Source organism: Mus caroli, unplaced genomic scaffold (assembly GCF_978045245.1).
Source record: "Mus caroli unplaced genomic scaffold, Mus_caroli_1 scaffold_9, whole genome shotgun sequence".
Taxonomy (NCBI): Eukaryota; Metazoa; Chordata; class Mammalia; order Rodentia; family Muridae; genus Mus; species Mus caroli.
Window position 1 is genome coordinate 38,099,991 of NW_028227264.1, and position 14,855 is coordinate 38,114,845.

At 36.8% G+C, this 14,855-nt stretch overlaps 1 protein-coding gene across 6 annotated transcripts in view; it reads left to right on the plus strand.

Annotated features, from left to right (window-relative positions):
• Window positions 1-14,855, plus strand: part of Rev3l (REV3 like, DNA directed polymerase zeta catalytic subunit) — a 149,767-nt gene that overhangs the window by 101,169 nt on the left and 33,743 nt on the right. For all 6 annotated transcript variants that reach the window (XR_015048410.1, XR_015048411.1, XM_085842783.1 and 3 more), the window contains 7 exons: window positions 550-1,463; window positions 3,759-3,841; window positions 5,415-5,540; window positions 8,074-8,266; window positions 9,550-9,661; window positions 11,371-11,486; window positions 12,628-12,746. Coding sequence is in view for 4 of the 6 variants with exons in the window: in XM_085842783.1 (XP_085698909.1) it covers window positions 550-1,463; window positions 3,759-3,841; window positions 5,415-5,540; window positions 8,074-8,266; window positions 9,550-9,661; window positions 11,371-11,486; window positions 12,628-12,746 (1,663 nt within the window). In the remaining 2 variants the exon portion in view is untranslated. The remainder of the gene's footprint in view (window positions 1-549; window positions 1,464-3,758; window positions 3,842-5,414; window positions 5,541-8,073; window positions 8,267-9,549; window positions 9,662-11,370; window positions 11,487-12,627; window positions 12,747-14,855) is intronic.

The window sequence follows — 14,855 nt, forward strand, 5'->3', positions numbered from 1 at the left end:
CTGCAGACGCATGAGGACCTGAGTTTGGACTCCGAATGCTCACAGGAAATATGGACCTTTGCCCATAACCCTAGCACAGGAAGAGGTGCACACACACAGATCTCTGCAGCTAATTGGCCATCCAGCTAATCAAATTAATGAACTTGCTATCTCAAAATATAAGGTGGGGAACAACTAAGGAAGGATGTCACCCTCTGGCCTCCATATATGCTAACTCAGCCATATAAAAACATACTCCAAACACACACAGAGACTAATAATAGTGATAAGGATTCTGATGAGTTAGTGTCATGGGATGCTAAAATAAAAATAAAAGTAAAACCTTCTTTCTTTTGAATTGGTGCTGCCTTCTAAAAGAAATTAATTTTGTAGTTAAAGAGAAAAGCATATTATAGCTGCAGATAGAGTATTTTGTCTGCAATTGGGGTGAATGGGGAAAAAGAAATTGTCATATTTGAGACACCTAAGAGGACCCTAAGTCTGTTAGATAGGAACTTATTTTGGGTATTTATTGAAACAGAAACATTTATTCTAAAAATGTATTTATAGGGAGATTGGTGGCCGGCTCCTAATGGTGGAAACTCGACTTCCAAACGACCTGATTGAATTTGAAGGAGACTTTTCCTTGGAAGGACTTCGCCTGTGGAAAACAGCGTTCTCAGCAATGACTCAGAATCCCAGACCAGGGTCCCCACTTCGTAATGGCCAAGCAGTTGTCAATAAAGAGTCAAGTAATAGCCATAAGATGGTAGAAGATAAAAAAATTGTAATTATGCCTTGCAAGTATGCTCCAAGTCGGCAACTGGTTCAAGCATGGCTTCAAGCCAAAGAAGAATATGAACGTTCAAAGAAACTCCCTAAAACCGACTTAACTCCAGTGACAAAATCTGCTGAAAATGTCAGCCCTTCACTTAATCCAGGTGACACATGTGCAGTCTCTCCACTAGTGGATAAATGCCCATATACACTTTCTTCTACTGCACATACCAAGGAAGAAGTTAGTAAGTCTCAAATTGCTTTGCAAACATCAACGACAGGATGCAGTCAGACAGTAAGTGGCAGTCAGACACTGCTAGCAGCTGCCTCTGCAGCTGTCCCTGAGGAAGAGGAGGATGATAATGATAACTGTTATGTTAGTTACAGCTCCCCCGATTCCCCAGGTATTCCACCTTGGCAGCAGGCAGCATCCCCAGACTTCAGATCATTAAACGGGGATGACAGACATTCATCACCAGGAGAGGAGCTTTGCTCCCTAGCTGTTGAGAACTTCTTAAAGCCAATAAAAGATGGTATCCAAAAAAGCTCCTGCTCTGAATCTCGGGAGCCTCAAGTGATCTCTCCAATCCATGCTAGGGCAAGAACTGGAAAGTGGGATCCACTTTGCCTTCATAGTACACCAGTTATGCAGAGGAAATTCCTGGAAAAGCTTCCTGAAGCAACTGGCCTTAGCCCTTTATCTGTAGGTAAGTGTAGAAATGGTAGAAAGGCAACATCCTCTTCTTCAAAGGTAGAGACCAAAGAAGCATTGGACTATATGGTAAACGTCCTTGTCTTGTAAGTGAGATGGCAGCTCAGGAGATGAAGGATTATGATTAATGCATCATGCTTTAGAGAATCATAACATGGAAATGCTTCCATCTTCTACTGCAAACACCATTGTACCTGTCCACCTCCTGGGCAAAGTACAGGAGTCTCTCAGAAGCCTTCTGAACTTGCTCTTCCCTGTTGACTTTTTCACATACTCCCAAATCTCCACCACATTTTTGTTATTGTTTTTCCCAATTCTGCGTCTCAAAAACCCAGGGCCTATACATAGACTTGACTATTGAGGTGCATCCCCAGCCTCTTTCCTGCTGATTAATATAGAAACAACCAAACTTTCCCTCAACCTTATATCTGAAGCCAAATTTCCTTCTTCAAAGCCAACTTTCTTTTTAAAACATTCTCTTAAAAACAGCTCTGCTTATTTACTTTGTATTTATTTATCAGCCTACTCTAATCTGAATTCTGCCTGTAATTATACTTTTAAAAAAGTTTCTCAAATTTTTCTTATAACTAAATCCAGTGGATGAATTTAGTCTTCTAATCATGGCTTCTAAGTGGTCATTGACATGTTGACCACAGCTTAGATTCTAGAATTTCTCTTGTCTTTATTTTTATTTTTTTCTACTTGATTTTCTTTTAAATATATCTTACTATTCTTAGTTGTCATCTAAGTGTTGCAGTTTATTAAGTCTTAAGCTTTCCTTGGGTTTTCTCCTAAATGATCAAATTCCTGTCCATAGGGTTAATTCTGGTAATTTGCAAATTTGTATTTCCAGTCAGGAATTTAGGCAGTAGAACACTGACCATATGGTATTTCTGCTTGACAGTTCAAAGTACTACAAGGGTTAAGCCTTAAATCATGATCTCAATGCCTGCATTCACCACCATCTCACCTCATGTGCCCCGTGAGTAGTTACAGGTACATCTGATCTTTCAGTCCCCCCACTCCCCCGTGTCCATCTCTCACTCTCTCTGTCTCTGTCTCTCTCTCTCTCTCTCTCAGTGAATAGTACTATCTATCCCATCAGTCACCAGAGTCAGACACAATATATATGTAACACTGCCTGATTGCCTTGGTAAGAACCTTGGTTTTCAATCCATTACCAAGTTCTTTCATTTTATCTCTGCCACCACAACTTTATGTGGCTCATTATCATCTCTGGCCTAAGTGTCTATAGGCCTTCTTAGACATCTCGGTGCGTGGCAATCAGGAGAGATAATTTATGTATACCTACTACACATATTTCAGTTCAAAGACACCAGGCTTTAATTAGATAGATATAAATTCTCAATTAGTTCCTCCCTCACTCAGAATTTGGTTTGTAGGAAATTCAGTTGCATACAGACAACTGCAGTCCAAAAATACTCTTATAATACTCTGTAAATACATGATCCATAAGTTTTAAGTCATGTGCTATTTTGAATATCATGAAATATGAACCATCTCTTTGTCCGATGTATGCATTCTATCCATGATACCCTCTTTTCATCATTTAGTAGTTGTCTCAGTACTCCATCCAACTGTTGTGGGATTGGAGCACTCATGTTCAAATAGCCTTTATTTTACTTCATGGCTCTGGAGCATAGAAATAATGGTGCTGACCATTTATAAATTCATAGATGCCAAGGGGAACAAGAAAACGCAGTCTTTATGAAACAGTGGGGAAAATAAGAATGTTTGAGAAAGAGCTAACATGCATGTAACTTATTAGAGTATATTATAATTCTGTTTTATTAGTGGGTTTGTTAATCTTACTGTGCCTATTATTATGGGGGTGGGTAGGTAGGTAGGTAGAACAAAACAGTGTAAACAGAAGCCAGAGGTTCCAGAACAATCAACACAGAGAAGGGGAACTGTGGTCATTCCACTTCCATGCATGTGTGGTGAAGTTACAATTCTTTGTAGAGTACAAAAGAAACTATGTTACTCCCTCCTCATCAGAAACACATGATAAATGAGGGAATTAGCCCCAGGAGTAATTAATGACTAAGTTATCTAGCTCAGTAGTAAAACATAAATGTGCTTATTTTAAAATGTAGAAGAAGTATGAAGTATTTTGTAGAAATTGGAGGTTTTAATTTCATTTTAAAATTATGAAATCTGAAAAAATGCATATAGCAGTATTCACAAATGGTATTTGTTTGAAACAATAAAATTTGTTTTAAGAAAGAGAAGCAGATATACAAGTTAAAAATGAAATTTCTTTCTACAGAACCAAAAACCCAGAAGTTGTATAATAAGAAAGGAAGTGATGCTGATGGTCTCAGGAGAGTTCTCCTGACAACGCAAGTGGAGGTAACTGTGCCAGACACCTACAGCTCAGGTGTAGACTCAGCAAGGCCAAGTCTGCATTTCAGAGCTCTCTGTGTACTAACTTAATGTGTACATTATTTTTACCATCATTATTTACACATCTTTGAGAAAATCTAGTTTTTTGTTGTTGGGATAGAAGAGATTCTTATGTGTAAATACAAATATTCCAGAGACGGTGACTATGGCAGCCAGGTTATGCCGATACATATACATTAGCTGGTAACTGGCAGCATCGGAACATCTCATCACAGCAGAGCTTAAGGAACCGTTCAGTTGCTGGGGTGGTGTTCTGTTGTTTGGTTTGGTTTGGTTTGGTTTGGTTTGGTTTGGTTTGGTTTGGTTTGGTTTTTGAAACTGGATTTCTCTGTGTAATAGAGCCCCAGCTGTCCTGGAACTCATTCTGTAGACCAGGCTAGCCTCAAACGAGCAGAGATTCACCTGCCTCAGTCTCCCAAGTACTGGGATTAAAGGTGTGTATGCCCACCACCTGGCTAAATAAGTGATTTTTTTTTTAAATCTCAACAAAAATATATTATTTTCTTTGGGTTTTTTTTCCAAATATTACTTAATTTTTAATTTTCTTTCACCAAGTTACAAAAGAAAGCAGCATTATGTACTATTGAAGTTGAGGAATTATATCCGTCCTTATTCAAATACTAAAGATATGATAGTTCTTAATTGAGAAGTATGAAAGCAGTAGTCAGGTAGAACTTCTATACGTATTAGACATTGTCTTTGGAAATAAATGACAGAAACCACTTCCATATTATCTACTACTCAGAAAGGTCATTACATATAAGATGTATTTTTATACTGAGGCTATATTACAAACTTTGATTTATAAAGCTTTTGAATTATAACCTATTGATATTAAAAACAAGTAGCAGTGCATTGTAAACATAAATCAACATGTTACATAAAATGGTTAATCTACTTAAATAGCATAAGAGGCATTTTAAGAACAGAGAGAGCTGGATATGGTTGGTCACACATGTAATCCCAGCATTGGGGAGTCTGAGACAGACAGGGATCGCCATGAGTAGCACTAGGCCAATCTGGGCTGTAGCAGGAGACATGGCTAACAAAAGAGAGACAGGGGGAGCAAGAAAAGAAGAAAATTGTAAAAGAAATAGGAGGTGTCTATTGTAAATGCTTGAAAGCTTTTCTCCAATACGTGTAGAATGGGGTAAGGTGCACCATTTGCAAATGTTAGCCAAGCAGTTGTAAATGTTAAATACTTGATGTTCTTTCAAGAAAGGTCAAGCTCCATATCTATGTAGTGTAAATGATATAAGTGTCTGTGAACTCTGCCTGACCACTGCTTTCAGGATTGGGGCTTGTCAGTCAGGGTTTGTTTATAGATTGCATCCTATTTCTACAGTTACTAGAATAAAATGAATGTTAATAAACTTTTTCTTAAACTTAAAGAGAATCTTTATGTTTATCATGTTCATTATTTATTGCTAAGTACATAAAATGTTTAAGCAAGAATAATCCAAAGAAAGAATAGTTGCTTATGTCCTTTTCTGAATGTGTCTTTTTCTTTTTATAATAGAATCAGTTTGCGGCGGTAAATACTCCAAAGAAAGAAACTTCTCAGATTGATGGACCGTCCTTAAACAATACCTACGGTTTCAAAGTCAGCATACAGAACTTACAGGAGGCAAAGGCTTTACACGAGGTAAGACTGCAGCTTTAAGGCTGCACACACTATGCTTAGTTAGCACGATTTGTCCATAGGACAAGGATGGAAATGTTTAACCAGAAAGGGATATATTAAATTTTCTTTGTTGATCTCCATCTTGTTATTCTACTGTACTTGTGTAAAACAGAAAAAAAGTAAATATTGGCCAGTTACTGAGATTGATTTATATTCTCCCATCTTTGCAAAATTAATAACTAAAATTTAGTTTATAGAAGTTAAATTAGAAAATATTTTGAAATTTTAGAATTATGTATACGAGTCTTCTCTTTACCCTTAATACATGTTCATTCTTCCTAATTAAATTGGTTGTTTTGTTCTACTTGGCTGTAGGAGAGAGGTTTTCCATTTAAAGTTTTTGTGTTTACTAAGTTAATGTGTGCTAATTATTAACAATAAAATTCTATAGGATATAAGTTTCTAAGAAAACATTCTGGGGCATGGGGATGCTTAGAAGATGGCTCAGTCACTGAGATGCTTGCTGCTTCAGATCCTAGCACCCACCTGTAAGTCTTGGGTGTGGCAGTGTGTGTGTATAGTGCCCCTGGACTGGGAAGTAAGAAAAGGAGAATCCCTGGGGTTCTGGGCCAGCTAGCCTTGTAAGTGAGTGAGCTCTAAGTTAACAGGAAACCGGGCTTCAAAAGAAGATGGAGTGCAACCGAGAAAGACACCCACCATCTATTTCCAGCATACACAAATGCACACTGCTCTGTGTACACACACACCAGCAAGGTTTCTAGGCTGAATATACAGTTGAGTTGTTGAGTTTTTACCTAACGGCTATGAGATTCCTGATTAAATGAAAATAAGTCAAATCTTTCCCTTAGCTCACAGCTCTACTCTTTGTAGTGTTTTTCTTACAAAAACTGAAAGGTATAGTTCTTAGGAATGTGATGGATTTTGGGTTGCTTTATTATTTCTGTACCTTCCTTATACACGCATAATTAATATTTTTCATAGTTTAAAAGGAATGTAGTATATATATCAACAAACATTACATGTATGTGTTAAAGATAGATATGGTAAAGTAAGCCTCTGTCCTACAGCAGGCTGGCAGTTTTATTCCCCAAAAGCGCTGAGTACTTTCTCATTTTCAGGCCTCTGTAGGACTTTTCTGTGCATGTACTTGCATTTTAACATATGTAAGACCCCATCCAGTTGTTCAGTTTATCAGTATATTATAGTGATGTCTCCATATTAAGAAATACAGATCTGGCTTGTTATTCTGAAAATGCTAAAATGTACCAACTGTCCTGTCACCCCGTGACCTTTGGCGCTAACTTAGTTACTAATCTCCATCAGGACATTCAGGTCCTTCCTAGTCATTTGCTCTTAAGAGCTTCAAGTGAACTTCCTTCTACTTATATTTTGATTAAATGAGTGAGTTTATAGCATACCTTCTCAGGAGGAGAATTTCTTAGTTAAAAGATATGTGCATTTTAAATTTTGATAGATATTCCTAAATTGTACTTTCATTGGATTTGCCAAATTCTATTCCTACGAGTAATGGAAGTCATGCACTTGCATTCTTCATTAGCCCTCGTGGGTTATGACTACAAATCCTTTCTAATGTATGTGATCTGAATAATTATGAGAAGTCAACAATAGTCTTACTTTCCAATGCCAGCTGTACGTATATGGTAGCATATACCATGCAATCATGAATCCAGGCCAAATCCAGATGTTGACTTTTAATTTATTTTTACTTTTCCTCGTTTTTGAGACAGACTGTTGCTGTTGCCCTGCTAGATTTGAGCTTGTAAGCTAAAGCTCCTGTGTGTTAGGATGGCAGGCACGCTCCACTGCCATCCTAACATCCCAATCTCTGTCTTGATTTTAAAAAGAAATTAAGAATTGCAATTGAGAGGTTTTTATTAACAAAGCATGACTGTAGAAATAGTTTACTGTGTGCTGCATGCTAGTGAGCACATATACGTTGTCAGATGAAATGGCTTATTAGGTAGTCAGTTTCATAACAGTTCTTAATTTTCTTTCTGAAGGTAAAATTAAAATTTAAAAATTGGCTCATGTGCAATAGGTCTAAGTTTAGGTAATCCTTAATATAGTAGCATATTAATACATAGGAACATATAGATTAATATATAGGAACAAACAGTTTCTGTTTTGAGTTTTAATTAAAGGTACAGCTCTAATGTAGTTAACTATGAAACATGATAGACTGATTTGAATGTGGATGAGCATTTGAACTCATTTCTTTTCCTCAAAAACAAATTAAGACGCACTGCATATATTTTAAACAAATACTTTTTAAGTACTGCCATTGAGAAGTGACAGCTCAAGCATTTTTTGAAATGAGAGCATGAGTAAATCTAATTTTGGAAGCAAACATCTTAAGTTTATGAAATTCATGGGTTAATTGCGAGTTTGTCTTTTATGTCCATATTTTCTATATTTTTGCTTGTTTGTTTCCTCAGAGTCTTAGTGAAAAGCACTTCTTTGACCATTCATGCTGCAAACCACTTTAAGCATAATTTTTAATTTCCTTTGGTAGATACAAAATCTGACCTTAATCAGTGTGGAGTTACATGCTCGAACTAGAAGAGACTTACAACCAGATCCTGAGTTTGACCCAATCTGTGCTTTGTTCTACTGCATTTCATCTGACACTCCACTCCCAGACACAGAAAAAACAGAACTCACGGGTGTAATCGTAATTGATAAGGACAAGACAGTCACCCATCAAGGTATTGTTCATTTTTAATCAATGACGTGCTTGTCCGCGAATTGGGGGTTGTGGGGGGAGAGGGACAAACAGGCTCTCACATAGCCCAGTTTGACCTTGTACTGGTTGTGTAGCTGAGGCCTGCTTTGAGCATAGATCCTTCCTGCCTCTACTTCCCAAGTGCTAGATAACAGGCATCTGCCAGCTGCCATGCTTGGCTTGGAATGGTTTTTAACAAAATTGCCTTCTTGAAGAACCACAAGGAAGCAGGAATACTCTTTTCTAACGTTGGCTGAGGTTGGGTAGGAAGCTATATGTAACATTTTCCTAGATTTGTGATTCTTATTTTAATTATTACAACCACAGGTAGACTGGAGGTGGGTTGGAGCCCTTACCTAGTTATGGGAGTGCTCTGGGTTCTGTCTTTAGCACCACCAGGGAGGGAAAACCAGAAACCCTGTGGACACAAAGATCTTAATAAAACTTTTAATTAACACATAACTCATAAACGACTGATTATTCACAAATCCAAATAATGGTGTATCATTAGCTTGGGTGAGCGATCTCCGTTATCTACAGATATTTTGCTGCTAACACAGAATGTTTGCTTTAGAACATTGTTAACTACTACAAATTAATAGTTTGTGAGTTACCATGTTTCTTATTTATATATCTTCCTAAGTAACTGCACTTTGGTTCAAAGGTTCTTCATACACCATAGAGGCATTTTAGGAAATGCAAGTATTTCTCTGAGCTTTTAAAGGGAACCCTTACAACTTATTTAGGTCTCCTGAGGAAGATTTAGTATAGAAGAAAGACATTAAGAATCTGATGTTTAATCACCAGCTAACAAGCCAATCATTGAATTTTCACAAATTAGCCATGGTGAGATGACTTTACATAATGGAAATAAGCAAGCAAAAACCCATTAAAGTATTTTTTTTCTCTTGAAGAAGTGTGTATTAACCCTTTCCTAGCATACTAGTGAATAAAATATTATCTGCTAAACAAAGTACTAGGAAAAACAAGCACAGAAACAGTAATTTTCTTTCAAGTGGTATGTTATAGCTTGGGAATTTTATAAATGAAGACTAAAAAGGTAACTAAAAATGTAAAACTTGATTTTAAAAGCTCTATGTTACATTAGAAAAACCATTCAAGGACATTTTCAAGTAGTTGGACTATTATAGTTTTACTTTGGGGGGTCTGTTTTATATTCCTTAATGCAAAAGTAAAGACTAATATTAATTTTATATAGTGGTATATAGTACAATGTTATATGTAACAAATATTTTATTTCTTTAGATATCAGAAGTCAGACCCCGTTGCTTATCAGATCTGGAATTACAGGATTAGAAGTAACCTACGCAGCTGATGAGAAGGCTCTCTTTCAGGAGATTACAAATATAATAAAGAGGTATTGTCTTGTATTTTCCCAGTTTTCCATCTGCCTTGTTCAGTTATTTCCTGCTGATGCAGAGGGCATAAGATATAAAAGAGGGTGAGAGTCACCTGCAGGACCCTGGGAAGTGTGTGATCATCCTTAGGAAGTTTACTGCACTCAGCCTCCTGTCCTCAGTCCCAGTCCATCAAGTACAGGACAGGAAAGGCAAGACTGTGGTGTTACAACAAAGAAAAGTATGTGCTTCTAGCTTCTCAGTTGGATTTTAAGATGACTTTTCTATGGTTCCGAAGTAATGGGGATTGTACAAAAGTTCAGCTGTGTTATTCACTTAAAGAAGTTTCTACCTTGGGAGCTGGCCACTATTTTAGTAGTATTTTTGAATCAGTTTGTTTTATTGTTTTTCACTTTAATAATTAATCTTTGTTGAAAGTGCATCTAGTAATGTATTTTTATCATAAGCACTTACCTCCATAATCTTAATTACCTACATCTGAAAAATTAATAACTTACATAAAATGTCAGTGCACCAGAAAACTAAGAGCTTATTGTCTGGCGTACGGTCAGTACTTCATTGACTGACTGTATAAGAATATATGCTAAATATAAAACTCAATGAAAAAAAACCAGGCATTGGTGACTTACTTCTATAATCCCAGCAAAAAACAGGATTGGAAGTTTGAAGCTAGCCTGGGCTACATAGTATGACTCTTGTCTCAAAAATAATAGGGGGTTAAAAATGTAGGTCATGGGTAGAGTAGTTAGTTATCTAGCTTGTTACAGATAACCACAGCTAGTAATGATACTAATAAGTTACATATACAAGTAAATTATACAAATGAAACCCATAGATCAATCAATCAATAAATAAATAAACCCACCAACATAGTTTTGAGGGTTTTTTTATGCCAGCTGTAGGTTTTAGTCTCAAAACAAAATAATCAATTCCTCTCTTCCTACAGTTTTCCCTTTGAAGTTAAATAAGTTTATTTTCTCTTGTACTGTAACAAAAATATTTTCATGATAGTCACTGCATAGAGGACCTAAGAGGAGCCACAGAGTAAGTCCTGAATTTGATACAGATTGTCAGGTGGCCTTTACCAGGACAATCGTGCAGTGACGGGGAGGGCCCCTTCCCTTAGGCTCTCAAGCTTGCTTTTCCTGCATTACATACGTTATACTCTCAGTAGTTTCATCTACTGCCAGCTGAATTGCTCCTTCTCAGAAGATAGACCTATCGTTTCTTAGACATTACTTTGTGTGAGAACCCAGTCGACACTGAAATCACAAGGAAAGTGTTTGACTCATTTTTTTTTTCCCTCAGCATTAACACTATTGAAAGGCTGTATAGGTTAAGAAGTAAAAATGGCAGTCTGTGACCTGGAAGATCTTTATCCTAATACCATGCCCACTCAGGTCTCACCCTTCACCTTCCCTGCCCATGTCATATTTGCAGTCATGCCTTCAGTACAGTAGTGACTGCTTGTCTCTCTCTCCAGATGTTGTCAAACTCTGCCAAGAAATGTAGTGAAATTAGGCTTATTCTAAGTCATTCTATGGCACTTATTCTACAGCTTTACAGCTGCTACTGACGCATCCCTTCCCAAGAGAATGGCCATTGGGGAATATAGATTTTAATTTTTGTCCTCCACCATGAGAACAGTGGTTCTTTTGGGCACAATTCCAAATGTAATGTTGTGTGCTCTGATGTTTCTCTTGTCTAGGTATGACCCTGACATTCTGCTAGGCTATGAGATTCAGATGCACTCCTGGGGCTACCTCTTACAGAGGGCAGCTGCTCTGAGCGTGGACTTATGTCAGATGATCTCTCGAGTGCCGGGTACGTAGAACTGCAGATGTTCTGTTACAACTACAGAGAAGTTATAGAGTAAATAGTGATAACATTAGAGGAAGGGAAGACCATGATTCCAGCTTATTTTAACTAAGCTATGGTAAGCTCTAGATGTGACCTCCTATAGAAAGGTTAAAGCGGCAGCAGCAGAATAAGACCTGCATTCTCATGGCTGCGTGTGCTGCTTTATATACTGGGTCTTTCCCATGCTAAGCAGCAGAGTACAACGGAAAGGCTATGTGGTTAGTGAGGTAGCACAGCAGTAGTGTAGTGCACAGATGCTGAAGGAAAGTCTTCCTAGGTTCAAATTCTAGCTAGGGCTCTAACCACCTGTATAATGTCAAGCAACTTACTTAATAGATCTGCTGCATAATTTTTTCATCCAGAAAGTGGAGGTACTGGTAGAATTTCCAGGGTGATTGCAATTGTGCCTGAAAACAGTGAACACTGTGTGAATGTTGTTGCTAATATCATTTTTGGACATTATCTCCTTAGCATAAAGAAAGAAATGAGAGGTGTGTGGGTGAGTGTGCGTGGCCGTCAGGGTGAAGAGATCCTTCTTTGCAATACTATTTGTTTCTACCATATGAACCAGGACAAGATGTAATGTTTCTAGGTAGAATTTTATAATACAGAGGGAAACTTAGAGTGGGTATGCTAAAGTAAAGAAGCAATGTTGGTACAGTTCCTAGAATATGATGGATAGATAAGGTATAATGTGTATATTCAATATTGTAGTCAACAACATTCACCAAATCTGTTGTTACTTTTATTCTCAGAAAACCATCACCCACAGGACTAGACTCACTTCTCTTTGATCTAAGGAACTCTCAGAATTCTCCATAAACTATTAAGAGAATTTTTTTGAGTATCTCAGATTCTGAGAGAATATGTATGTATGTATATATGTATGTATGTACATAATACAAATATATATATTGATTTTTTAAAAAAATAATGGGTATTCCCTTATTCTAATATGAAATATGAATAGAACTGATTCAAATTTTACCTTTAGTCTTAATTCTTAGTTCTTTAGATTGTTCTCATTTTCTTTGGCATCATTTACCAAATGCTTGTTTTCTGTGAGTCTTGATGTCTTGATGTAGTCTACATTCTTTTTCTATAGATGACAAAATTGAAAACAGATTTGCAGCAGAAAGAGATGACTATGGATCAGATACAATGAGTGAAATCAATATTGTTGGAAGAATTACCCTGAACCTTTGGAGAATCATGAGAAATGAGGTAAGGTATTTGCTCAAAAATGCTTGGAATTAAGATTAGGCCATTATAACAGTGTACTCATTACAAAGTATTAGGATAAATTCTCTGTTTTGTGATTTACTGTTATATGTAAATAAAGTTACAAAATATAAAATGGCTAAATAAAAAAGAATTATACCTTTATTGTTTTTCTACTTATTCTAACTTAACTAGAAGAAAAATGAATATCATACATACATACCTGTACTTGGGAGAGTAAGACACGAAGATCATTAATCTCTGGCTAGCCTGGGCTGTATAAGAATACCCTTAAAATGATAAAATCTACAGCTATCATGGAGTATTATGAGGTTTATGTTCAGTATTGTGGAATTTCATCATTAAGAAAATCTAGTGTAGCCTTAGGAAGGAAACTCTCAAAATAAATAAATTTAAATACTAGGCAAAATTGGAGAGAAGATATTTAGAAATAGTTAATACTAGCATCCAGTTGGATGGGCTTTTGGGTTAAATGATTTCAACAAATTCTCCCATTACTTTGCAATTCTTTATAGAAATAGTTATTTTACACACAATAAAAATACACTTGTGGGGCTTACTAGGTGTTACGTCTTTGAAGTTGTCTGTTTTCTCTAAATGAAATATAAGTTTCCTACTATAATTTGATTGTTTTTGGGTAATAATAGCTAAAATGTTTTCATAATAAAATTTCTTTTTTTTTTTCCTCTCTCTTCACTGATTGTTGTGGCTGTCCTGAATTTATGTTCAACACTGACTTTGCAAGCATGCTGGAACACTTTCGCATGCTACCCATGCCAGATAAGGCAGTGGGTTCTTTATACAAAATTTAGGTAACCTTGGTTTTTTCCCATTTCCTCTTTGTGCCATGAGTCGGGAGTTGTGCTCACATGTAATCTAATTTGAAATAGTGCATTAGTGAATCTGCTTGAGGACGGTGCTATTTTGTGTGCTACACACAGGATTTGCGTATGCACCTCTCTGTGGAAGCCAGAGGTCAACATGGGTATCGTTTCTCAGGAGCCATCCACCTTGTACCTTGAAACAGGGTTTCTCATTGGTCTGGATCTTTTCTCCTTCCCAGTACTCAGATTACACGCTATGCTACCTTGAGTGACATTTTTTGCGTGACTTTTGTAACCCATGTAAAAATTCCTCTCGCCTCTTAAAAGTTTAATTACTGGCAATTTGACAGTTTCCTTAAAGTCCTGAATGCTAGTTGTACCCTGTATCTCGAGCCATTCTAGACAATCAAGCCTTCAGACCAGAGCTGGCCTTGAGTATTTATTTACTTCATACTAGAGATACTCAAATTAGGTTTTCTGGATTTGAGTAGTTCTAAAGGTTCCTTTTTAATCTTTTTACCTTTTATTTGTTTTTTTCATAATGCTTGGCAATTTATAATGTGTGATTCTTATAAACATAAAATATCTTCTGCTCCCACTGGACCTTGAGCCCTTAATGATAAACTGACTGACTCTTAGATAATAATTTTCATTGGATACATATTAGCTGCTTAAAGGAATATATGACTGTTACCATGAAAACTGAATAAATTTACAGACCTTCTAAATCATCCACTTTCAGATTTTGGCAATACAGAGAACAGAGTGTTAGATTTGACTGTTGAGATTTTTCAGCTTCCTCTAAGAACTTGATTTGCCTGTATGGTAACACTCTTATTTTCTAGTCATGTGTTCCCCATATGGTCCCTTCTGTTATTTTCATCTCTTTGCTCCTTGTCTGAGTTCTGAGAAAACCATGTAGATTAATTCTCCGCACCACTAAGTCGATCTGTGATACATGTGTTCTACTCGCTGCTTTAACAGTGGGCTTTCTTCTGCTGTTAGCAGTGTCTTGGCAGTCCTTCCTTCCTTAATTAAACTTGTCGGGTCTTTACCTCAACAACATTGCCTTCTCTACCTTTTCCAGACAGTGTGAGAGACGGTGTACTTAATGCTGAGGTGTGATGTTGTTCTGCAGATGACAGAAATCTTAAATAAAAATATGTGACTTTGGATCACTGTACTGAGATAGGGTCGAAATTAAAAATCCCTGTTTTATACTTTATGAGTTGTAAACTTGGAAAAATGTTATGTCTTGTAAGCTGAG